Source organism: Malaclemys terrapin, chromosome 2 (assembly GCF_027887155.1).
Source record: "Malaclemys terrapin pileata isolate rMalTer1 chromosome 2, rMalTer1.hap1, whole genome shotgun sequence".
Lineage (NCBI taxonomy): Eukaryota > Metazoa > Chordata > Testudines > Emydidae > Malaclemys > Malaclemys terrapin.
Window position 1 is genome coordinate 120,851,490 of NC_071506.1, and position 27,525 is coordinate 120,879,014.

The 27,525-nt window shown below is 43.3% G+C and overlaps 1 protein-coding gene across 1 annotated transcript; it reads right to left on the minus strand.

Annotated features, from left to right (window-relative positions):
• Positions 1-819: 819 nt before the first annotated feature.
• Positions 820-27,525, minus strand: SERPINB5 (serpin family B member 5). Its single transcript, XM_054020454.1, has 7 exons — positions 27,447-27,525; positions 16,093-16,270; positions 10,609-10,746; positions 7,677-7,794; positions 5,794-5,936; positions 3,498-3,665; positions 820-1,496 (listed from the first exon to the last, which is right to left on the minus strand). The coding sequence occupies exons 2-7, from the start codon at positions 16,264-16,266 to the stop codon at positions 1,104-1,106; spliced, it is 1,134 nt and encodes a 377-aa protein (XP_053876429.1). The 5' UTR covers positions 16,267-16,270; positions 27,447-27,525; the 3' UTR covers positions 820-1,103.

A 27,525-nucleotide genomic window follows, 5' to 3' on the forward strand; every position in this document is an offset into this window, starting at 1 on the left:
GGCAACACAAGCCTGAGACATGTGGCAGTTCTCGTTCCATAGCAAATGTTTGGTACATTCAGTATTTCCAGTTTTCATTTTCAGAATATACACAACATAGGCTCTTCATAGCTGGAACTGCCACTGAGCAGTAGTGTAGTTGAGGGTAAACTGAGTTTACCCACTTCTCATTCGGGGAATAGAGAGTTCAGTCTTCACTTCTTTTTTTTACTACTACCCCACTGCCACTTAGCTAACTTACACTGCCAATTTGATTTCATCATTTAAGGGGCATCATTAGGGAATTTCCAAGCTACTGGGGCCAGATCCTATGCTAGTGTAAATTAACATAGCTCCACTGAGGTTGCCAGCTGAGGATCTGGCGCTTACGGTCACAACTGTAAGTATTATCATTAATTATTTTATTATCTAGTGCATTTCTTCCCTAGATATCGCTGCAGTTTATGAAAGTGAATAAGAATTGTTAACTCCATATTACAGATGGCAGGCCCAGTCCTCCAACAGACGGTGTAGACACATTGCCCAACCCGAATGGAGTCTCACTGAAGCCAAGAACGTTCCACTCAAGCACACCACTGTGCCAGTGCACAGTCAACCGAAGGATCAAAGCTATCCCAAATGTCAAAATACTTTTTTTTTTTTTTTTTTTTTGGAAGTAGGATTACACTTTGGAAAGATTCTGGATACAGCACAAGATAAATTTATAGAAAACTGAGCCAGCTTTCATTATGAAATTCCAGATCCCTCAGCAATTCCAATTCACCTTCCTCCAGGAAAATGGACTTTGATTTAATTTTCTTTTAGAAAATGAAATGCATCAGAGAAACATGAATGTTTGTTTGTTGCTGGAGATTGGTTATTTCCTGATGAAACACATGAGCGTTCCTGTGTGGTGCTAAATTCCTTATTCTAGGTGAGTGAAACAAAATTAGTTAAATTGCATCATTTTATATGACTGCTGCATGTGAAAAGTATGTGGTGCTGCCTGTTTGATATATGAACATCTTAGATTACCTTTCAGTGGTGGTACTCAGGATGCAAAGCTTTACAGAAATATGAATCACAACAAATGGATTCTGCTTTTCTCAATAGATATGCCCTATTTAAGGAGAACAGAATCTGCCAGAAAGAATAATGTTGCGGGTTTTGTTATGCCTAAACAAGAAGATAAATGGATGGTCAGCTTTAAATTCATCTTTGTGTTGCAGGATCCGATATCCTGGTACCTCTCTCAATTCAGCACCTTCTTCATTTACTTCCAGAGAGACTCTATGGATGATCTGTGACAAAACCACGCCCTTAGTCTCAGACATTTCAGAGAAGTCTGCTACATTCTCGTTAAAAATATCTGTCATCCCCAAGCTTTCCAGAACAGGCTTCAGATCATAATCCCCTTCCACCTTAAATTTGGGAAGAAACACGTTCACTTTGCTATTGGCCATCACGCTGGGATTGGTCCACTGTACTAACGTCTCAGGAGTGAGCGCCTGTTCAAGCTGAAAGAATAAGGCAAGGGAGCATATTAATGGTCAGTTTAAGGGGAAAAAAGACACTCCCCACTGTCCTCCTCACTTCAAAAACCAAAGATAAGGGACTTAAACTTGCCCTTGATATATAGTAATTATCATGCCGAAGGGTAAATTTCAGTTCCATTGATATAACTCTGGTTTAACTCACTGGTGTAGGTTTCTATAGTAACTCCATTAAATGACTATAATCTGGTCCTTAGCACATTACAAGTACTGTGTGAGTAATCATCACAATAGCCCTCTGAGGTAGGTACCTCAAGGAAATTGTGAAGGACAGCTTAAGTGATTTGCCCAGGGCCACATAGCAAGTGAAAAAGCAAAGCTGATATGTGAGCCAAGGCCTCTTGATTCCCATGCCCACGAGCAATGGAATTACTAGCCTCTGTTTGCCAGAAGCTGGGAATGGGTGACAGAAGATGGATCACTTGATGATGACCTGTTCTGTTCATTCCCTCTGAAATGTGGCATTGGCCACTGTCAGAAGACAGGATACTGGGCTGGATGGACCTTTGGTCTGATCCAGTATGGCCACTCTTATGTTCATTTGAACTAGACAACAGACTCAAGCTTCAAAATTCTGATCTGGATCTAGATTAGGGTGACCAGATGTCCCAATTTTATAGGGACAGTCCCAATATTTGGGGCTTTTTTATATGGGCTCCTATTTCCCTCCACCCCCTGTCCCAGTTTTTGACACTTGCTATCTGGTCACCCTAATCTAGTCAGTGTTTGTTTCCAGAAATTTATTTGGCCCAAAGTCTGAGGGGTGTGCAGAGCAGGTGATTTCATTGGAATCCATCTCGAACTTGAATTAAAGGATGTCTCATGATCTGAATACAACTTCCATGTATAAATGATAGTACTCACAAAACTGCATGTGCTTATGCTAGTGCTAACACAATTAGGGCCAGATTCTGAGATCTTTACTCACAGTGAGTAGCACAGAGGTAAGTGGGGTTCCTTGACCCTTAATGTCTGAACTGTGAACTGGCCGCGGTTCACCGCTCCAGGCCAATGGGGGCTGCGGGAAGCGGTGGCCAGTACATCTCTCGGCCTGCAGCCCCCATTGGCCTGGAGCAGGAAACCGCAGCCAGTGGGAGCCACTATCAGCCGAACCTGCAGATGCGGCAGATAAACAAACTGGCCCAGCCTGCCGGGGGCTTATCCTGGTGGGCCAAGTCCCAAAGGTTGCCGATCCCTGCACTAGTATATACCCTTTGACAAATGAGGGAGACTGAGGCATGAAAAGTGAAGTGACTTTTTTTTTTACCTTTGAACAAGTTCAGGTCAGAGCTGATAAGAGAACCCAATAATCACGACTGTAATGCCCACAAAGATAGTTAGGTTCTAACAACCCTCTATTTCAATAACAGGTTGGGTGAGGTAATATCTTTTATTGGACCAACTTTTGTTGGTGAAAGAGACAAACTTTGAGAACTCTGAGTAAGTTCTAAAGCTTGTCTCTTTCACCAACAGAAGTTGATCTGATAAAAGATTACCTCACCCACCTTGTCTCTCTAACCTCCTGGGTCCAACATGGCTACAAATACACTGCAAATTTTAACTTCAGTGAAAGTTAGAAGCATAAGTGCCTTTGTGGATCTGGGCCTAAGTGCTTTGCTATAATCACCAGGCTACACATACAGTAACATGGAAACTAGATCTCTGGGCCAGATTTTTAAAGGTATTTAGGTGCCTAAAGATGCGGTGAGGCACTTAGTGGACTCTACAAAAGCACTTGGTCCTAGATACAGCACTCCAAGTGATTTCCTTTAGCTGAGGTGGAAATGCGATTTCACAAACACGACATCAGGTGCAGAGAAGCAGGAGACGGTTAACTCCTAAGGAACCAATATTCCCTTCTTAGTAGCTTGAGAATAATACAGAAAATATACCTTAGAGGCAGAATTATTGTAAATGGAATGCTTCCCTTGGAAACAACATTTAAACCTTGTCTATTTCTCTTACCTGTTCCAAGCCAGTGGTATCATCCTCAATCTCTTTTGGTAGCAGAATGAGCATGCTCATGTGCTTGTTGAGGCAAGGGAGCTCAAGGATTGCTATTTTTAATTCCTTTACGTAGCCCAGGCAAAACGTAGCTTCCACGTTCATCATTTGCACTGGTTTTGTTTCAGTCTGTAAAACATATAGGGTACAACTTGGCAGCCCCTTTCTTTCACAAATGGGATGGAAAGAAGGCAAGTATGTGTGCTTGGGTGAGAGTTGTACCTATGCATCATTTCTTTGGACTGGGGCATTTGTTTGCCTTCATATACGGTGAAACCTGTCTGGCCTCATTCCAGAATGACAGACATGGGTGGAAATGGCTTTCTACTTAATACACTGGGGGACACTTTGGGGAGGTTTCTGAAGACAGGAGGTTGCCGCAGATGGGTGGCCTTTGGTACCAGTTTCACTGTAAATTACAATGTATAACATCTAAAAGGCATTGCAATATCAGTCAGCCTAAGGCACTGAAGATATGCCAATGGCTGAGGTACAACATAATCAGGATGGGGTAGCAAAAAATTGGCAACAACTCTGCTACAAGTGGAAAGCTATAAGAGTGCCTCTTTTTTTATAAAGAATCTTACATTTTCCATAAACTCGGAGGAATGCATGGAAAAAATGTTTTTTTTACCCATGAAAGTTTATGCCCAAATAAATCTGTTAGTCTTTAAGGTGCCACCAGACTCCTCGTTGTTTTTGTGGATACAGACTAACATGGCTACCCCTCTGATACTTGTTTCTATAAACTGTTTTAATATTAGTCTGAAAGGAACTTTTGGGGTCCAATCATATGATACAGCCAAATGTTTCCTGTCATTAACATTTTGACTACTGTCAAACAAAACTATTAACTGATCCTGAGCTGGACCAACATACCATTGACCCAGTGAGAAAATAATGGTCCATGTTACAAAAGCCAAGGACATGCTATTTCACTAGATGACATAGTGAAATACTGTGGCCTGAAATGTTCCTAGTTTGTAGATGATCTTCAGATAGGTGCTCCAAAGCTCTAGCATGAAGATCTAGATAGCTTTGCACCACCTCCTGGCTGAACCCAGAAACTGTTGTCCGTGCTTTCCCTTGAGAACACCGGCTTAGTGTCTCCACTCCGATAAAATGGAAGTGTTGCTGATGGGTAGGGGGAAGCATTTAGACTGAGGAATGGGTGGGAACTGTGAGTATGCCTTCTCTGGGAGGTGTGACTAGCCTTCGCCAGTGCTGTTAACAGTCTCTGGGTTATGATGGAGTCGCTGATGTCTCTGGATCATCAGGAGTTAGTTGTAGTGTGTTGTACTTTTTTCAGTCTCTGCATGGCCACAGGCTTTGACCATTCTCTTTGACACAAATCCCACCACAGTGATCTACTGTTCTGTAACTTCTAGACTAGCTTGCCGCAATGTGAGCTACTTGAGGTTACTTCAAGGGTATCTGAAGTCTTCAGCTAGTGCAGTGATTTGTCTCGAGCTGGGGAGCCATTCTGAGTGTATAACACCAATATTCTGTGCCCTGCACTGGCTACCTCTTTGGTTTAGGATGCAGTTTCTTGGTTACAATCTCTGGGGTGCAGTTACCTGTGAGATTGCACTTCTCCCTCACTCACATAATGGCAGTTAATGGTCACTCTTTCTGTCCATGACACTCTAGTCATAGAGTGGGTCTCAACCGGGGGTCTGGGGCCCCCTGGGGTGTGGCAAGCAGGTTTCAGGGGTCCTCCAAGCAGGGCCAGTTTTAGACTCATTGAGGTCCTGGGCATAAAGCCATGCAGGGCTCAAGCCCGGGGCCCTGAGCCCTGCTACCTGGGGCTGAAGCCAAAGCCTGAGCAACTTAGCTTTGTGGGTCCCCAGGCAATTGCCCTACTTGCTACCTTCTAACACCAGCCCTGGCTTTTATATGCAGAAAAAGAGTTGTTGGGGCACTGGTGGGATGTGGAGTTTTTATAGCGTGTTGTGGGGGCCTCAGAAAGAAAAAGGTTGAGAACATGTGGTGTAGTAAACTTCACAGCATAGAGAAAAATATATCTGGTAACTTTCTTCAGATCATAGAAACTGATGAGGTGGGGTCTTTGAAAGGTTAATATAAAACCACCAACACATTAAAATGTTAACCGGTTCAAGGCACCCAGGCCACAAAACGACAAGTCTCAGTAGAGAGCTCCATGACAGCCTAGTAATACTGAAGATTTCTATTTCAATTCTTCCAAACGTTTACTTACTTTGAAACAGGATAATTTAAATGCCTTTTTTAAACATACCTTGTTGATTTTAAAGGGACATTCTTTGATTTGTGCCTCTGGGAACTTCTTCATCCAGTTTGTTACAAAATAAGCTGTGTTAACCAGGAGGATCTTAGTCTGGTCATTTATACTCCCCTCATTCAAAATGTTCTCCATTTTACCTGTGCACATGTTTTTTTAAAAAAGCACGTCATTAATAGAATACAGCAATATTGTTGTTCGAATAGTTGATTACTCTGCCAGGTTACAATACTAGAGTTGGCTAGATACTGTACTCACAGATGAGGAAATTTAATTCAAGAGGGAGACACCCTACTTGTGATTTTAGTATTTGTAGCCTAACTTGGGGGGGGGGGGACCTGAACTTCCAAATGATGTAAAATATTTATTTTGCATTTTATGTGGTGTTGGAATCCAGATGATTTTTCCTATATTGGGTATATTATAATAAAAAAAATTCTTAAAAGCTATTGATCTTTCATTTTTAGTGAAATAGTTACAGATGGTTATTTTATTTTTATAGTTGGTTACATTTTTACAAGGAATATTTTTAAGGACTGTAGACCAAATTCATCTTTGGTGTAACTGTCTTGGAAGTAATGCATTTTAATGAATTTGATCCATTGTGGTCAGGATAAATAGCAAGTGCTATTATGAGAGAGCTGCAGCCATTCAGACACTAGATACAGAAAGGTAATGGCTAGAGAGCTGCAGGCTTCTATAGCAAGTTTCTATGAGATACAGTTTGTAATTTAGGGAGCAAAAGGCAAAGTTCAAAGCTAGTTGCTGCTAATTTCAGACTGAGATGGTATCAGACGAATGGGAAAAAACAAGACGTGCTGTTTCAGTTATAGCACGCTACCGAGTACTGCATGGTACGCTTTAAAGTCATAGAAAGGTATTTTTGTTGTTTTCCAAACACTCTAAAATTTTAGCAATGTCACGAAAGGAACTGGACTGACAGCATTCTAGACTCATAACTTCTCTTTATGCACAGACTTAGGCACAAAATAGGCAGTACAAGCTATCTGCACAATCCCACCTGTGCCAGTTCTGGAAGAATGAAACTCTGAATCATGTATATCTAATTTCATAGTCCTACCACTGGGGGTACTAGTGACCAAGAAATCCTGTGAGTGCTCAGTAAATAAACAGTGCTATCAAGCCCTGTGCTACTAAACTCAGCAGCAAGCTGGCAAGAGCTGGGAATGCAACCCCCCTAAGGAATTCTGCACACTCTGTCCTGGGACCCTTAGTCTCCTGATCACTGATTCAAATCTGGTATCCATTGGTGGTGTCCAAAACATCATTAACTTCTGACAGCTGTTTGGTGGCCTATTTGATATGAGTAAGTGATCTCAGTCCAATTATTACATAAAGACATATCCAGATAAGAAAATATCACCACCATTTGGCACCTTTATGTCAGCAAACAGGCCAAGGAATGAATGGCCTATATGAAATGAATTGGGGGGGGGAACCCACAAAATTTGGAATCTGGGGAACATTTGCCATTAGCATACAACTTTAAAGCAGGTCAGATATTGGATTAAAATTATTAATACGGTCCTTTGAATGTTTGTTTAGGCCCGAATATGAACCCCTAACATCAAAGAGCAATTATTCTCAAATTGACCCATTGAAGTCAAGTGTAACTACTCACCAGGATACGGAAGGCTTTCACAATCTAGTCCTTAGTTCAGTTTCACTACTGCATCTTTTCTATGTCAGAATATATTTAACATCATTAATCTTAAGGATCACACTAAGAAAGCATGTTCCCGTTTCTTTCACTACATATTTATGTCTGAAAATGTTAGCAAAAAATGTCACAAGGGACCAGAATTCTCATTTCTCTTCAGAGACGTTAAGTAGGGTCTCCTGGATTAAACTATACTTGCCATCGGTTAGCTCCGAAACAGATTTGTTGATCTGCTGCCTGGTTTCCTCCGTTTTTTCTTTGAAGTCTACTAGTTCTAGTTCAGATGGAAATGGTCTCTTGGTGGCATTGATAAACTCCTGAAAGACACAAAGAGTCAAATACGTCCCGGGTGCAATCCCACTGATTTAATATTCCTACCACATGGGCTCATTCGACACAAAGAGATCCTGTGAATGTCATCAGCTCAGAGGTTCAACAGGAGTCAAGATTCAATTGTATTACATGAGGGAATAAATTGACCTATGGCCTTTAAAAAGTGCCTATCTTACCACAATTTGAGATGATAAAATGACACAACATACATAGTCTTCCTGTTGCAAATGATTGGTAAAAATAGACTATTCACACAATCTACATCCTCAACATCCTGACAATATATTTGAAGAGTTTAATGGATGCTATTAGGCCTCCACGAAAATAAGGCTGAAAAACAGTTTACATGATTTGTTTTCACTGGATTTTAGCTTTCTGAAAAAAATCAGCTTTTGGGCTGAAATTTTCCGTGCTTGAGCTCTGTCCAAAGGAGTGTTGTTGTTGTTTGTGTTTTGTTTTGTTTTTGTTTTTAATTTTGAATGAAATCTCTTCAGCCATTTTTTGAGTGCTGTGAGTTGAAAAAGCAAACAATTTATTTTTAATTGTCACACTTGTTTTTTTTCCCACACAAGTGAAAAAACAGCTGAGCTTTCAAACCTGACATACATAAATCATAGTGTGTGTGTGTGAGAGAATTAGGGGCACACTTACACACCACCTTTGGACTCATGAGTTTGAATCGGAAGAACTTGAGGTGACAAATCTTTAACCCAGCATAAATGCCTATTGTGCCTTAAAGCCTTTTTACTGTAAAGATTTCAGGTAGTTTAAATATTTATGCAGCTGTAAGGAAGCCGACATTCTTATCCTGACACAAATGTTTAAGCTAGCAGAAAAGGTTCTTAACTATCTTAATCATATGAGATTATTCTGAGAGTTGATGCTGCCTTAATGATTTTCCTTTTTAAAAAAATCTGGCACATTAAATGCAAATAAACCCTGTTAATGCAAAGTTAATTGCACAGTAAAGTCTCCAAAAATCAGGAAATGCCTAAGTTAAGGTTCCAGATTTAATGTTGATGTACCCGTATTGCATGTGGTAATTCAGCTCCTGTTTGTCTGGATAAACATGTGTAGCTTAATATATATAATTTATATCGCTGTTCATCATAAAAGACTTAGCATAAAATCACACCGAATGTGCAATGCAGAAGTGTTAATGCTGCTACTAGAAACTTAACTTTTTCAATTTCTTTTTTTGTTTTTTAACTTTTTTTAAGGTAAAATTACAATAAAATTTTAACATTCTACATTGTACATTACTTAATTGATGGTGCTACTTATTTGACAATGTTTCCATCTAATAACACATATTACTACTAAACCCTATTTGTTTAGTAGTAATATGTGTTATTAGATGGAAACGTTGTCAAATAAGTATATCACAACAGACTTTTTTATTTAGCTTCCACTAACCACTCAATACTTTAAATTAAAATTTAAGCATGTCTTGTACTTGAAAACTTCAAGCCTGATATTAGGGAAAAGAAATTGTAATTGGTGGAAGCTATTGAGTAATTGTTGGGGGGAAGAGAACTTTTTTTTCTTTGGTCTTGTTTTTCTTAATTTAAAGTGACACTAACTTGATATTAAGTCAGTTTCCAGATGTGAGTAAAAAATAGTTTCAGGTAACAGACTGCCCCTGGCTCCCTATTCTAATTATTGTGGTTTTACAATCACAAGGAAAATGACCCATAACAAAAAAGTGAAACTGACTCTATAGTGGAAACAGTGAAACTGATACTACACAGAATCGCCTGAAAAAACAGAGAAATAGCTAAAAATCTATCTTTAGATGATTACAGTCTCCTAGGTCAGTGGTTCTCAATTAGGGGTCTGGGCCCCCTGGGGGGCAGCGAGCAGGTTTCTGGGGGGTCTCTAAGCAGGGCCAGCATTAGATTCACTGGGGCCCAAGGCAGAAAGCCAAAGGCCATCCACATAGGGCTGAAGCCCAGGTCCCTGAGACCTGCCAACTGGGGCTGAAGCTGAAGCCTGAGCAATGTAGCTTCACTGGGGCTCCTGTGCTGTGGGCCCCAGGCAATTGCCCTGCTTGCTACCCCCTAACGCCAGCCCTTGCTCTAATATGCAGAAAACCATTTGTTGTGGCCCAGGTGGGATGTGGAGTTTTTATAGCATGTTGGGAGGGCCTCAGAAAGAAAAAGGTTGAGAATCCCTGTCCTAAGTAAAACAATTTCAGACCGTAACATTTTAAAGCTGATTAATACTGTTGCTATGTTGTGCAGGGTCTTCAAGGCACAGAAAAGTCTTTATGTTTGATGGGAAAGGGAGACCCAGCGAAGGGAAAAAATTTGATGTGATCATATATTTAAAGACTATCTTAATGATTGTGCACAAGGAGGCAGAGTTAAGGCCGCATGGACAACTTTAATTCTGGCATTTTGTAATTTCTGAGCACTTGACTTTGTAACTTTGTTTTTTATTTCAACAGTCCATGCTAATGTATAGATAGATGGAAATTAGTAAACTACCATTATATCAATTTTAAGTAAGGGGGCTTACTTTCTAAAATGACTAGAATAGTGTGAAAAGGGAGAGATTTTTGATTATTAGTAACTTGTTTAGTGTCGACGGTAGGCTAGGCATTTTGATAAGTTGGCTTGATTAAATTTTTTTTAGAAAGAAATGCAGTTTAAGTGGATAAAGACATTTTAATTCTGAGGCCAACACAGTAACATCCAAACAGAGACAGTCTATTATGTTAAAATAACCATAAGGCCTGTAGAGCCAGTCAATATATTGGCCAAGCAGCCTATCAAATGTATTCCTTAACTACTTACCGTGGTAGGGTTCAGAGACTTTTCTACATAGAGCCGTTTGACCATTTTCAATGAAAAGAAAGAGCTGAGTTTGGAAACATCAGACGTTACCGTTTGGAACCCAAACAAAACATCTTTGATGTCTTCTAAATGGAGTGCCTGTTAATGAACATGTTAAGATATTATGCGTCTTTCTTGGCTTAAAATCCCTAGCTGTTCAGTAATAAACAGTACTAGTATTTGGCCACTGTCATTGCTCCTTATATTTACAATGGTAACAAAGCTTCTTTCTCCCCTTATAAGCCCTGTCTGCAAATCTCACATAAAGCTAAAGTCCTGAGCCTGCAATGTTATTTGTGGAAATAGTCCCACTGAAATCAATAGGACTACTCATGCAAGTGATGCTTATCAAGTTTGTCTTTTCAGCATTGGGCTGTCACTGTGTCCACAAATTCCAATCCCTCCAAAAAAAAACTTTGAGTAACCACTTGTAGTTTGAGAAAACATCATTCTTAGGATCAGAACAGCTGCAACTTTTTAAAAATCTGAAGCAAATTACAGAAACTTTATTGAATTATAACTTTAAGATAAGGAAATATCAGTAGTTCAAACTTCTTATGCATTTACACCTCCCAAAGAATTAGTGAACAGGGAAGAGCAGTTTTTAAACAACACAGTGGTATATAAACTATTTGGGGGTGAAGGGGGAGCGGAAGCAGAATTGCTTAAAGAATAATCAGATGCCAGCAGCTACAGTGACATGAAAAATACAGCTGATGATTGGGTACCTAACTCGGAATGCAAAGCCCATGCATTCAAAAATCATGAGTCAGGTTCCAAAAGGTCATGAGATTTAAAAAAAAAAGTGTTGGATTCTTTTTAATTGTCTTCTGGTTTCTGAGCCTTTCAGGTATACTCTGGTCACCTTTTTATGCTTTTCTCAGCAACAAAGTTGCTAGAAACTTTCTTTTTAATGTAAGCAGTGGGGCTTTTTACTAATCGCCTTTCTTTAAAAGCCAGGGCTTTAAGAAAATCGCCAAATATTACGAAAGTCACAACGAAATCCTGAGAATTGACTATACTGCTACCCCTTTAAATGTAAGTGCTGATTTTCACTTTTGGACAGTGGGAGGAAAATTTCTAGCAGTTTCAATTTGAAGATCGCCTTCTAAATTTAAATTAATCAATACCATTAAGTTTGTCACACTGCTTTAAATAAAAAGCCCCGCCCAGCTCTCATCGACTCCCCACTGGTCATTACAGTGTCTATTTCAAGTTCCTGAAATGAGGCACAGGGAATAGCAGAGTGTAATTGCCCCTTCCCCACATCATTCCTTCCCCTGTAGATGTAATCTATTCACTGCCAGTGTGCATACACTATGTCTCCTGCCACCTTATTTATTTCCCTGCAAGTGTAACCCTTTAAGTGCCACTCCTCACCAGGTATAAGAGAGCACACAAAATGGTTGATGAAATGTTCAAGGATGATTCCAGAAATTTGACTGGCTAATATATAGGGTATTATCTCTATAGAGATGTTGTTTAAATACCAAGGAGACACGGATCCCCTACAGAAAAAAGAAAAGCTCCAAGACTGTTCTCTTCTTTCCAGTTTGTCTTTGTAACCATAGCAAAATTGTCTTGGCCAAGCCTCACCCATTATCTCCTCATGAAGAGCCCCACATCTTGATTGCTATTGTTTAAGCATAGGAAATACATCTGTATGGCAATTACAGCATATATGAAGCAGTTAGTAAAGCTGCAGCCCTGTTAGTTATCCAGCAGGGGGAGACTCTTCAGCAGTTTGCACATCAGCAATACTTCTAGAGCTATATCAGGGCTTATCTTAGGGGACACTGGCACCTGGCAAGGAAGAGTCTATGGCACACTAGTTTGCCACATAGTAGCACCCAGGGTGGACACTGCTACAGGGCACTACCAGTACATCAAAGTACACTACATACCTTTCTGTGCACTGTAGCTGTGTCCACATGGGCCATCACTGCTTGTTCTACTGCATTAAGCCTCTTGACTACTTTCAGGGGAACGGGTGAATTTTATTGCCAATGGAATTAAGTACTTTTACAGTAGAACCTCAGAGTTATGAACACCGAGTATAAACTGACCGGTCAACCACACACTTCATTTGGAACCGGAAGTGTGCAATCAGAGCAAAGCAGCAGGGACAAAAAAGGGGGGGGGGGGTAGGGGGGTGAGAAGCAAATACTGTACCGTTCTGTGTTAAATGTAAACTACTAAAACAATAAAGGGAAAGTTTAAAAAAAAATATTTGACAAGGCAAGGAAACTGTTCTGTGCTTGTTTCCTTTATATTAAGACAATTAAAAGCATATTTTTTTCTTCTGCATAGTAAAGTTTCAAAGCTGTATTAAGTCAATGTTCAGTTGTAAACTTTTGAAAGAACAACCATAATGTTTTGTTCATTTACGAACATTTCAGGGGTATGAACAACCTCTGTTCCCAAGGTGTTCGTAACTCTGAGATTCTACTGTACTACTAATGGATTTGGGCAAAATTTGTTTTATGCATGTTTCCCTAGACATCTCTGCAACGCACCCTGCTGTTAAAACACCAGGCCTATCCTGAGTAGGCATTGCCAATCATGCTGAATTGTGCTGTAATGAAAAGCCATTCTCCAGAAAGTTCAGTGGTCTCAATTGTGCAGTAAACCACAGTGGAACCCTGGTACTCCTGGGGGAATTCTGCACCACTGCACATACACAGAATTCATGTGCTGTGCAGAATTTTTTTTTACAGAAAATACATTCTGCTGGAAAGGTGATACAGTTACTCCTTTTGCCCACCAGGGGCTGCCAGAATACAGCAACTGCTCCCAGGTGTGAGCAGCCCCAGCTATGGATAAAGAAGAGAGAGACTCTGCCTTGCTCACAGCATTCTGTCCACGGGGGTAGGTCAGGAGGCACGGTACATATGGGGACAGACAGCATGGAACTGCTGGGGGGGGTCACAGAATTGGGTTCAAAAGGGCTAGTGGGGGGGACAGACTGGGGCAGGTGCTGAATGGGAGTGGGGGTGCAGGGACGGGGAGGGGATACAGGAATGCATGGGGATACTGGATGGCTGAGAGGGGGTGAACGGCCACATGGGGATGGGGGGAGCAGGTGCAGCGCCACATGAGGGGAGGGGCATGTCTGAGTGGGAGTTCCAGGCGACATGGGGATGGAGGGAGGGGTGGCTGACTGGGGACACAAGGACAAATGGTGATGGGGGAGAGAGTCAAGGGATACATGGGGACAGGAGGAGAGGGTGGCTGAGTGGGAGTTCAGGGACACATGGGGACAGTGGAGAGGGGGATAAAGGGATACATGGAAATGGGGGGGGGAAGAGCGGTGGCTGAGTGAGGATGCAAGGACACATGGTGATGGATCAGGGATCGGCAACCTTTGGCACGTGGCCCATCAGGGAAATCTGCTGGCGGGCTGAGATAATGGGCCAAGGGTTGTGCTGTGGCGGCCAGCACAACCTTTGGCCCACACCGCTTCCTGCAGCCCCCATTGGCCTGGAATGGCAAACCGTGACCAATGGGAGCTGCAATCGGCCCAACCTGGAGATGCTGCAGGTAAACAAACCATCCCAGAGGATTTCCCTGACGGGCCACTTGCCAAAGGTTGCCAATCCCTGCGATGGATGGTGCAGGAACACATGGAGACGGGCAGATGTGACTGATTGAATGAGAGAGGCTGGGGGGGCGGTGTCACAGAGTCCTCAGGCAATGCTCTGGAACTACTTTGTATGAGGCCAGTCAGGACTCTGGTTTAGCATCTTCCCCTCTCTGAGCATACTGTTGCCAGGGCAAGAGGCTTACACAGCTTCAACCTTCCTGGATCTGACCTCAGAGCATTCAGCAACCCCTTCCACACCGTGCGCTTCCCACAGTGAGTCCACCCAGGCAGGTCTCCTGGGGAAGCCAGAGGGCCCTGCACCCCAACTCCGAAGTCAGACATGACTCTCAGCCAACCAGTAAAACAGAAGATTTATTAGTTGACAGGAACACAGCGTAGAACAGAACTTGTTAGCAAAGAAATCGGTGACTTTCAGCCAAGTCCATCTTGGGGAGTTCTGGGCCAGAAGCCCTGGACTCCCCCTCTTTCAGTCCCACCAAGCAGACTACCCAGCTTCCAGTGACCCAACCTCCAACACCCCCATTGCTCCTCCTTGTCTTTGTCTCATACCCTGGGCAAAGAGACACCTGGTCGTCACCTGGTTGTATCCCCATCCTGGGTCTCAGGTTACAAAGGGCACCAGTCATAGCATATGTGCAGGCAGCTGGAGCAGCCTCACCTGCCCCAGAGGTCTCAGCCAAAGTCACACACCCCTATTCCCACCACCGAGGTATTGGTGCAGCACACAGGGAAACTGAGGCACACACCGTATTCATGCAAAACAGCTAGACTCACCTACAACATAACAAGGGGAAAATCCCCACTTTGTCCCAAGGGGTCAGCCAGAGTCTGCATGGTGAAGGCTCCCTAACAATCCCTCCCCCCACACACACCAAAAAATTGTTCCATACTTCTTCCACCCACACCCAACAACTCTCCACGTTCACACCCAGCCTCCTTCCCAGCAATTAAATTTTCCTCTCCCTAAGCTCCTCCATTAACCCTGATTTCCCCCAAGCCTTTGCACTCCTTCTGAGGGGTTGGGTGAAAATATGGTTTTGTATTTTAGTTTAAATGAATTATTACTCAGAGATCTGTATTACTATGTCTAGTAAGGAATCTATTTGTCAAAAAAACATTTCCTGGACCTTTTTTTGTTGTCTGCATAGACATAGTTGCTGACAGGTATTTTTAAATTACAAAATAATTGAAACTGGCATAATAACATTGTGTTATTTTGACAAATAACATATGCAGAATTTTAAAATATTGTACACAGAATTTTTATTTTTTGGGTACAAAATTTTAGGCACAGAATTCCCCCAGGAGTAAACCCTGGTCTGAAAGAGATGCAAGCCTTGGTGTAATAGACCATGGTGTCACCTAAACTAGGGGTAGGCGACCTATGGCACACGTGCCAAAGGCGGCACGTGAGCTGATTTTCAGTGGCACTCACACTGCCCGGGTCCTGGCCACCGGTCTGGGGGGGCTCTGCATTTTAATTTAATTTTAAATGAAGCTTCTTAAACATTTTAAAAACCTTATTTACTTTACATACAACAATAGTTTAATTATATATTATAGACTTAGAGAAAGAGACCTTCTAAAAATGTTAAAATGTATTACTGGCACGCGAAACCTTAAATTAGAGTGAATAAATGAAGACTCAGCACACCACTTCTGAAAGATTGCCGACCCCTGACCTAAACCATACCCTTTCCCACACATACACATGTTGGAAGAGCTTTTACTGTATACTATTACCTAGCAGGGGAGTTCAACTTTAAAAAGAATAAGTAAATATATAGTCTATAATGGCCAGTTGCATACTTTTGTACCTAAAAGTGAAGGTAGCGGCTCACCTTTATCATTTGGGTTGCGGTGTCACCTTTGGTAGCTTTATATGCCAGAGCCAGAGAAGTTGAAGTACACAGTGGAGCAAAAACAATATTGGCTGTTTTGTCCTTCTCACACAATTTTTTGAACATATCAACTGCAAAGGCAGTGTTTGCTAGACGCAGAGCATCGATAGCCATTTTCCTGAAACAGAAAAAAATAAGACCAAGGTAACTAAAAAATCTACCACTTGCTCATGCTGTAAAGATTTCTGGGGTGCAACACTGATTTGTTCATCATAACACCAGCAAGAAGCGGGGGAAGTTTGGTCAGATCAAGATAAAACAGTGCATGTTGAGGCACAAAGGGCCAAATCTGTATTTAATCTATTTTTGATGTAAACAATTAAACTACACAGATTTAAAAGGTACCTCTCCTGTGCTTGAGGTACCCCTGACACTGAAACACCCCTTTGTTTCATTGACCTTTGTGTCTCTTGGTTCACAATGAGCTGTTCCATCAAAACCTACGATGAATTTTTGTGCATGTTGATCTTCTAGAGCAGAAGTTCCCATTCCCAGATGGTGACTGGTGGCCCCCTCACTAGTGCTCAGCAAAGAGCAGGCTGGTCCTGTAGGCTGGGATTTTCAAAGAAGCCTAAATGAGTTAAGTTCATTTTGTATCCTTTTGAAACTAAATCCCTTTGAAATTCAATGGGAGTTGGGTACCAAACTCCCTTAGGTTCCTATGGAAATCCCAGCTATTGTGCTGACTTATCATTTCCAACTATTTACATTGCAATTGCTTTCCTACGATTTTTATATGTAAGCAATTACTGCCATTGCCACAGGGATGTTTAGGTGATCTGTGAAATCAGGAAGAGATTGTCCATGAGACAATCTTTGTATTAAAATGTGGTTCTTGCTATGAAAGTGTTTGGGAACATTTTGATCTTGTAGACTGTCAAGTTATTGGGAACAGATTTGGGCCAAATTCAGCCCTGGTGTAAGGAGGTGTTCCTCAGCTGTACTGTAGTCAATTAGTCTAATTTGAATAGTAGGATTTAAGCATTCCTCTGGATTTATAGAAGAATATGGCCCATTGGTTGAGTTAATTTGGGCCAGATCTGTCCGCAATACTATGATGTCTAGAAGATAGAAATGTGGAAAAACTCACCTTAACTGCTCCACTGTTTTTCTGTGAAGTAACACAGAAGGAGACAGAAAAACAGAAAGTCTGAAACATTGACATAAATGGGAATCTTGCCATTGACTTCTGTATGACTAGAATTGTACCCTGAGACCTTAACAAAAGTCACTTAGCTATGTGGTTGAGATGAACTAGGAAATACTTGTATTGTTTTGTATGAATACAGTGCATCTCTCTCTCTGGGTTGTTTGTTATGGGTTACTTGCTATAGAATTAGATCAAAAGGGAATGTTAAAGGAATCAATCAGGAAAGGCAATACAAGGCCTCGATAAGAAGCATCCCAACAAACACTCAAACACAAGAGCCAGGTTTATAACTACTCATTCCCAACCCTGAGTGACACATCACAGTGTTTTGTCAAGGCTGAGGAGAGAGAGATCAAAGGGAATACTAAGCCAAGACATCAAGCCCTGAAGCCCCCTTACCGGGTGTTAGAGCCCAGGCTCCAGCCCAAGGAGGAATTTTTTCACTTGACCAGAGCTCGGAGAGCCGGGACTCTGTAGCATAAGCCCAAGTCAGCTGACCTGGGCTCTGAAACTCTGCTGCATTCTCAAACATTTACTAAGCTATTTTACATCTCTGTTGTCATAACCAGAAAAGATCCCATTAAGGTTGCCAACTTTCTCATTGCACAAAACCGAACACCCCTGCCCTGCCCTTCTCTGAGGCCCCGCCCTTCTCTGAGGCCCCGCCCCCCTTCACTCCATTCCCCCCTCCTTCCATTGCTCGCTCTCCCCCATCCTCATTCATTTTCACTGGGTTGGGGAAAGGGGTTGGGGTGCAGGAGGTTGTGAGAGCTCCAGCTGGGAGTACAGGCTCTGGGGTGGGGCTGGGGGTGCAGGAGGGGTCTCCGGGCTGGGGTTGGAGGGGTTCAGAGTGCGGGAGGGGGCTCAGAGCTGGGGCAGTGGGTTGGGGTGCGGGAGGATCTGCGGGCTCCAGCTGGGGGCGTGGGCTCTGGAGTGGGGCCAAGGATGAGGGGTTTGGGGTACAGGCGAGAACTCATAGCTCAGGCAGGGGGTTGAGGTGCAGGAGGGGGTGCAGGGTGCAGGCTTTGAGAGGGAGTTCGGGTGTAGGAGGGGGCTCAGGGCTGGGGCAGGGGTTGGGGGTGCAGGCTCTGGGAAGGAGTTGGGGTGCAGGAGGGGGTTCTGACCTGGGGCAGGAGGTTGGGGTGCGGGCTCTGGCCAGGCAGCGCTTACCTCAGGAGGCTCCCGGTCAATGGCACAGTGGGGCTGAGGCAGGCTCCCTGCCTGGCTCCACACAGCTCCTGGAAGCGGACGACATGTCCCTGCAGCCCCTAGATGGAGGGGCCAGGGAGCTCTGCGCACTGCCTGTGTCCACAGGCACCATCCCCGTAGCTCCCATTGGCTGCAGTCTTGGTCAATAGGAGCTGCAGAGTCAGCGCTTGGGGTGGGGTCAGCGCGTGGAGCTCCCGTGGCCACCCCTGCGGCTAGGGGCCTCAGAGACATGCTGGCTGCTTCCAGGAGCCGTGCAGAGCCAGGGCAGACAGAGAGCCTGTCTTAGCCCCGCTGCGTCACCAACCGGAGTTTTAACGGCCCGGTCAGCTGTGCTGACTAGAGCCACCAGGGTCCCTTTTCAACTGAGTGTTCTGGTCGAAAACCAGATGCCTGGCAACCCTAATCCCAAGTAGCAACAGAGTATGTTGGAACTGCAATGAGAACCACTAGCCATGTGGACAATGGACTGTCTGTAATCAGGTACCTGTTCAATATTGCATGTAGCAAATTATTTTTTTTTGCACATTGTGAAAGAATTTGTACACAGTTACCTCCATATACATAGCAAGTGCAAAGACTTCTGACTGTGTAAATTCTAACATTTGGGTGCACAAACTGTGTAGGTGTGGTATGGGTGTGGTATGCATGCACATTGCTGTGTATATGCAGAGAGATGCTGCATAGGGGACCCTTTGAAAATGTGGCCCTTGCTGTTTAGTAGAAACTTCTAAAATAAACAATAGTATTTGTAAAATTTATGGGAATACATATGTGTGCATATTAGTGTCTCCTGTATACTAGAATTAACTTGTCATCTTAATAGTCAAGGTTTTTTATTAGAGAGGGCCTTTTATAAGAAAAATAGCTTTGATTTCTTTTTAATTAACTTCTGTATGTAATTCTAGATTCACTTTTGTAAAGCGTTTGGAGATATCTTTAGTCTAAAAGACGCTATGTAAAAAGATTATTGAAATGTATTGCACAATTTAATTATATGAAGCAATCAAATGGCATCATACTAGGTCCCCGTTTAAAAAACACACCTAATTTATACTGCATTCTTGCAAGGTTTTCTCAGCGTCCGTGAATATTGGCAATAGATTAATTTCCTTGCAAGACGCACCTGTTTCCCAGCAACCTTTCAAAGTATACCAAATACTTTGGTAAACATATGCCATGAGTGTTCTATCATATTTTTACCACATCTGTATGCCACACTGTGGTGTGCATAGCATGGCATTGGAAATGTGCCTTAAATGCTTTGAGGCATAAGGAAGAGAGCCACGTGTCTGCTACCACCCAAGAATTGCAACCAAATCTATGCTACACACTCATACCCACAGACAGGCATGGCTTATTCCTAGTAGAGTATAGCTCATTCATTTTACATTTTGTATTGAGCTCTTACATAAATGTCTTTTTAAGTTGGACTGCATAAGTCCAAAGGTTATGCAGTGTATCCTTCCATTGTGAGAAAAGCATTCATAGAAAATAGCAGAGAAAAGATTTATAAGCACTTATTGTTTTGACTTATTAGCTTTTAAATTTCTCCATCTTTTTTTCCTTTCCCTGAACTATTTAAATTTCTTCTCCATACCCTAAAAGCCAGGCTGCCTTTTCAGTAGTAGTTTAGGGCTCAACCGCCACTTTAAACAAAACAGGGAATATAGAACAGTTACAAGAGACAGGGAGGAAAGAACAGGTTAAAACTGTCCTTTTATTTCTCCTAGAGTCTCTCTCTTATGCACTTGCTAGTTACACACATTCACTTTTGTGTGTGTAAAATATCACATACCCGCATTCCTTCCCAGGCTGCCTGCCTTATTACATACACGCCTCCCCCACCACCAGCACACACATTTTAACTTGTTTCCCACGTTTCTGGTATAATGAAGGTAGGGATTATTTTGTTTCATTTTCAGTAACATGTTCCAGCCATGCGCTACTGGGAGTTGGTGTACACGTGTGACATCATCAAAAAGGACAATGGACAATTGGCCTCCTTGGCAAGACTTACCAAAATGTAGAATGAAACGTGCAACTCGTCTGAAAGATTTTCTTCTTAAATGCTAAACTATTCACCATCAGAATAGAATACTATACCTGAATCTGGTCCTTCCAGATTGTAACTAAAAGATTCTACAAAGCCATAATAGAATTATTATTCTCATACTTAATGCAAATCATTCGACTGTGGACATGCATGTGAGTTAAGTGTCTGACTTGATTTCCAGAGAGTAAGAGTACGAATATTTTTAAAAATTGAGTGAAACTCTTCTTCCTTATTCCAGTAAAAGCTGCAACACATGACTTTGAAATCCTTCCTTTCCATCTCTATTGCTAACTCCACCAGTGTTGGAGAAACATGAATGGATATGACCAAAGTGTCTGTTACAGCTGTCCACCTGCTGCATTCCTTTTTCCCCTCTCCTTTCTGTTTGTCCTGTGTGGCCGCCCCTCCCGGCCATTCTGCTAACTAAAGTCACAGCCCTATTCATAGGAATGGCTTGTACAGACTAACTGGAGCCATTGCTCTGCCTAGGGAGGGGGCTTCTTGCTTCTTTGTTTGGTTCCTTTGTTCAGACCCGGGCTCGGTGTGGGAGGCGCTGCTCAGAAATGCAAGACCTGAAGTGGCCAACTAATTAAGCATATGAGTCATACCTGTGGCTCAGAACATGCCCAGGCATGCTTATACTTACCTGCAGCCTTTCCCTGCCTTCTCTCCTCCCCTGTATCAAGAGGAGCCAATCAAAAGTACTGGTGGGAAACTGCCTGAGTTTGCCTTTAAAGCCGGACATTTTCTGATCAGACCTCGGAGAAGGTCCTTGCTTTGCCACCTGGTCTGATCAGCTAGGGGTCTTTGGGGGGGCCCTCTCCACGCTCTCATTTGTTTTTGAGCGTTTTTAAACTCCCCTCCCACGAACAACAAATTTGTGCCTCGAGATCTGATTATTGTAAGCAAATCGAGTCCTCTCTCCATCCTCCAATGCTACTGCCATTCCTGTCTCTGTGCTTGCTGCTGTCCTGGGGATTGGTAAGAACTCCCTCTTGCAAATTCCCCCTGTCCTAGCTGCTGGCCTTGTTTCCCCAGCAAACAGACCCAAGCTAACTCCTTGGTCTGTATCTGTAATCTGTTTCTTGCTCCACAGCACCTTTGCTGCTGGAAATAAGCCTGTGCCGCTGCTAGGCTGTGCCTTCCTGGACTATATCCTGGGCTGCCGGCTTGCAGCCACCCCACTGCCGCAGCCACCACTAGTTAACCCCCCACCCTCCCGGGGCTGTACCCTGGGCACACACCACTCTGGCCTCCGGAACTGATCCCCCTCCCGATCAAAGAAGCTGCATAGTGTAAGGTGCACCTATTAGAATCAGGTTCTTAGTCTAGATAAGTTGTAATTTCATTTTGCATAGCTGTGGTTAAGTTAGGTTTAAAGAATTGTTTGTATTGTGCTCTGTAAGTTAGGTTTAAAAAAAAATTGTTGCATTGTGTTCTGTTACTTGCTACTTTCTGTAGTCGTGGTTAAGTTAGATCATAGATAAGATTTTACTGTGTTCTGTATAATTGTGGTTAAGTCTGTCTTCCCGCTGCCCTAAACCGCCCCCCCCAAGCTTGCCCGTGTCTCCCCCCAAGCTCCCCAGTCACTCGTTGCAGTCTCTCTGCTGTTTAAACTTGCAGCCTGTCTGCTCTCTCTGTCTCCCTGAGTTTAAATCTCCCTCCGCAGCGCCTCTGCCTTTGGTCTCTGCTCCACCACGTGCTCCTCTTCCCCCATCCCCCAACCTCACTCCTCTACCATCGCCTTTCTCTCTCTCTTTCTCTTTTAATCCCTTCCCCCACGTGCTCACCCCGCTCCTGCTGCTGCCAAACCTCAATTGTATTACTGAAGTCTAGCCTAAAACCCCATTGGTTACCCTTTTTCTAACACACCTCACATTTTACATTTACACCACTGTGACTTATTTTTACCTAGAGTTGTTGGTTATTTAATACATTTTACCCATAACTGTTAGTTGGTTATATGCTGCTGTGACACACCCTTTACATAGGAACTGTTAGCTACCTGTTACATTTATACTTCAGTGTTAATTGGTTACCAACTGTATTGGACCCCACTGTATTGTACCCCACTATTGAAACACCCTACCCTATTTACTAAAAGAAACCCCTCCCCAATTGTCTACCTTAACAAACCCCGTACCCCTCACTATTGAATTTTCCCTGTTTTTGCATTTTCTTAATAAAGTTTATTTTGCACCCCACCAGTGCAGTAGTTGTCCCCCAAGATCCGCTACCTGCTGGCAGGGTCACAAAGATTCACGCTTCTTCTGTAGTCAAGTGCATTCCTTACTGAAAATTGGAAGTATTGCATGAAGAACCTTTCATTGTACTGTATATTGATCCAATAATTAGTCCTATTTGAGAGGCTTTTTACCAAATAGATTCTATTTTGGGGATGATAAACTACTCAACATTTATAATTTCTTTTTTCTAGTGATCTGATTGCCATCAATAAAACGTAGAATGTTTGTTTCAAAAGGCTCTAATGTCTTCATTTTCCCTAAGATACTGTATTGGGATTGGAAGAATAGTGCCAAATCCATCATTTTTTCCACCTGCATATATCAAAGATTGTTGCTGTGGGCTATAAACCAAAAAGGTTTTCATCTGGTTCTGTTCTTTCTGGTAGGGTATTACTCTTCTTTGGAGTTTTTAGGGCAGGCAGAAATCACAGATAGTCTCCACTAGAGATAGGTTTATGATGTCCTAGGGAGAAGTTGGAGAATATGAAGGAATCACATCAGGAAAGGCACAGAGCACATACAGTGTCTCACTTGAGCTCCTAGTACGGGGTGGGCAAACTACGGCCCGCGGGCCACGTCCGGCCCGCGGGACCGTCCTGCCCGGCCCCCGAGCTCCTGGCCCAGGAGGCTCACCCCCGGCCCCTCCCCCGCTGTTCCCTCTCCCCCGCAACCTCAACTCGCTCGCTCCGCCGCCGGCGCAATGCTCTGGGCGGCAGGGCTGTGAGTTCCTGGGGCAGCGCAGCTGCAAAGCCCGGCCTGTCCCGGTGCTCTGTGCTGTGTGGTAGTGGCGGCAGCGTGGCCCAGTTCTAGCCAGGTGGCACGGCTGTAGCACTGCCAGCCACCAGTGCTCCAGGCAGCGTGGTAAGGGGGCACGGAGCTGGGGGGGGTTGGATAGAGGGCAGGGGAGTTTGGGGTGGTGGTCAGGGGGTGGAGGTGTGGATGGTGGTCGGGGGGGAAATGGGGTTGAATGGGGCCAGCGGTCCTGGGGGGCAGTCAGGAAAGAGGGGGGTTGGATGGGGCAGCAGGGGGAAGTCAGGGGCAAGGGTTCCAGCGGGGCTATCAGGGGACAGGGAGAAAGGGTGGTTGGATGGGGAATGGGTCCTGGGGGGTGTCAGGAATGAGAGGAAGGGTTGGATGGGGCGGCGGGGATCCAAGGGCAGTCAGGGGACAGGGAGCGGAGGGGTGTGGATGGGGCAAGGGTCCCAGAAGGGCCGTCAGGGAATGGGGGTTGGATGGGTCAGGAGTCCGGGGGGGGGGGGAGGCAGATAGGAGGTGGGGGCTGGGCCACAACCCCCTCCCCTAACCGGCCCTCCAGACAATTTACAAAAACCCATGCAGCCCTCAGGCCAAAAAGTTTGCCCGCCCCTGTCCCAGTAGGTGGGCAAGAACTTTCCTGAATGAATGATAGTTAGCCAAGGAGTGGCTGAGTTGGGCAGTGTGTCTATAGACAAACCTCCTTGGCTGATAGCTCTTGAAAATGGAGCCAGGAAAAGGCTGAACCCCACCCTTCCTTCTGGCATTTGGAGTGAAGGGGAAGAGGAAAGAGCCCCCAGCAATACCCTTTCCCCACAAGGGTGTAATTTTATTTCCTTCTGAAAGTGCAGGAATCCATTCCTGATGTCCCAGGCCTCCCCAACTCCAGCTGGAGCCGTGCAAGTGTTACTCAGTATTAGGGTTGGGCTAGTTCTTGCTTCCTGAGCATTCCCACTGGGAGGAAGCAAAAGGCACTTTCATTCTGATGACGCCCATTGCACTCTCTTGTCTGCACTAATTGGGGTGGATGAATGAGTTTGTAAAAGTACCCAGCCTGAACTTCACCCTAAACCTTGAGCCAGATAAAATTCAAATGTTATGGAAGGTTTGGATCAGTCTGGATAAACATCTGTGATCAAATCACAGCAGCAGACCCAACACAAATCTTTAAACTTAAAGTACTGTGGTGTCCTACAGGAGTCAAAGACACACACGGTAGGTTTCCTCTGAACCATGGAATCCCAGCACACCAGATCTGAAGATAGTAATTAGTCCAGGTCCAAGAGAGACTGGGAGATCTGCTGAGGCCTCACCATCCCCCACACCCAAATGATTTGGCAGACTGTTAGCAAAGATTATGATCCCTATTGATGGTAGGACACACCTTGGATCCATACCGAGATTATAAAAAATAGGGAAGAAGAATTACCCTGTGTCCAGATCGGAATGATCAATCTACTGATCTTTTGTATTCAGAGGGAAGGGATCAAGGTGGAGGAACGACTGAGGGAGGGAAAAGATGGGATCAGAAGAAAAGAATCTATCTGGGTCAAAAAGAAGGCAGAAGAATGTGAATCAGAGAAGCAAGGAGGCTAAAGACCTCAAAGTGAGGGAAAGCTTAAGGTAACCATTCAAAGTCTGCATTATCTTCCTTAACAAAATCATTTCAGCATCACGCAGAACCAGCTTCAAACTCTACCCATATCTTCAGGTCCCTGGTTTTAAATATCCTTTCACACGGAACAGCCATGGTCAGATTACAGGTGAATGAGGTTCTCCTATCAGAGATGTATGAGATTTAGAGGCTTTGACTTGATATCTAATGTTTGAAAGGAAGCTACTGTATTAAATATTATGGAATATCGGGACCCTTTAAAGGTTGGAGAACCTTGGGCAATGTCCCTCATTTCCCTGCCATTTAAAGCCTTGGGAACAGGAATAGCTAAAGAGAGGACGTTTGGGACATCTACTAGGCCCATTAGCAGACCTAGAAAGACTACACTGGTACATTTCTAAAAGAAGCAAACTATAGAGAGCCCCAGCTGTTGAGCCATTAATCACAGGGAGGAGTCAAGAAAAAATTGAATCGGGATTTTAAAAACTGCAGCATAGACTCCTGCTGCATCCTTCCTTCCACACCCTACAGAAATAATAGGTCAGCACTTGTACAGCTGCCCAAGGCATAATGGCATCTTTTAAGCACAGTCAGCTTGTGACCCTGCATTTGATTTTTTTTTTTTTTTTTAAATGGAAGGACAAGACATTATAGAAAAGCTTCAAATACCAAAAATAGCTGGAAGGTTTTAGAACAAGTTTGAGGACTCCTGACTGAAAGAAGTTTCTCGGTGCAATACATAGTTTTAACTTCATTCCTGAATGCAACAAAAAATCTTCACAGAGAGTAAAGGAAAAGCAAACCTAATCAGAGACCTACCTGTAGCATACCCCATTACAATAGATAATAATCAGGAGAATATTGATATTCATGTTGAGACCTGGATGGTAGGAAGCTCTTAATCTCTGCATCTCCTGTTTTGAATCCAGCTGAATCAGACTCAGCAATAAGCAATGTTGTGAAAGTGCTCTGTGGGAAATGACTTTGGTCTCAGGCCAGTTAGACAGTATAACTATAAGACAGTAAACTACAATACAAGAACTACCAAATAGACATACTTTTTGGCCGTCTAAGTAGAGGAGAAGCAGTTAAATCAGCCATGGAGAAGGACCATCTATCTGAGACGCAGTCCCCCAAAAGAAGCATGGGGCACCCTTGTGTGGGCAGTGGGTGGAACCCTGTGTTGCTGCTATCTACACAATCCTGGGAATAATGATTGGACTTGAATTTCTGGAGCTGTCAATATGACCAATATTTTCACTTCAAGACTGAAACGGAATGGAAGTTTTCACTGAGCAGAATAAATAGTGTCAACCTCCCATGTCCATGCTTGACATGTAGGAAATTGACCTTTAAAACGAAAATGAGCTCAGTTCAACCCTTAACCGGTTTATATTAAGGAAGAAAGGTATAAAAGAACTAGAAGGCTTTTGTGTGTCCTTTTCAAAAGAAGAAGAAAATAAGACTGGTTCTCCTATTGGCAGATCATCCAGTGATGTATAAAGGACAACATGTGAAAGATATGATCTCCTCTGAACTGTAATTTCTTTAAATTGTGCAAAGCACAGGCCTGCTCTGTTGACTTCAGTGTGAGCAAAGAGTTTTACATTGATTTTATTGGAAGAAGGATAAGGTCCTGTGTCAGAGGATATGAAAGAGAAAGAAACTTTGGGAAAAGGAGACAAATTGAACCAAAAAATGTACTGTGCCTAGTATATAAGGAATGAATTAAGGAGACTAAACAGCCTGGTTGAAAATCAAAATGATTATTAGGTTAACATCCCAGCCCCACAGCGCAACCTAGTCAGGATTAGTCATAGTACACAGAAAGCAGAGCAGAGTGTACACACCCATATAGAAACTGACAGGAAAATTCCTTCTGCAGCAAAGGCTCTTACAACAATCTAATAGTCTAAATCCTAGAACACACATGAAGGGTGCCTTGACACAATCAGTCTGTTGTAACACAGGGAAAGTAATTTCTACAACAGAAAGTATGAAGATTTTAATCATTCCTACTCTTTACAACCACGGCTGCCTGATCTTATTCACTATTTACCATACACCGTTTCCGTGGAGAGGAAAGTAACTTAGGAAAAGCAATTGGCTTTGGATGGAACTGAAAAGTTCTACTGAATGAAACAAAAGAAATACGTGCAGCAGTTTAAAATATTAATTTTTTTTCTTATCAGCCTTTCTATCCCACTTGCTGATATTTTACAATGGATATTAGTTAGAGGTGAGTAAACAATTTTGAGCTGCACTTACCTTGCTAGGCAATAATCCTGGTAAATGAAGAGACAAAAATTAAATCGGCACAGCAGAAAGAAATAAGTGTTTGTGGTGC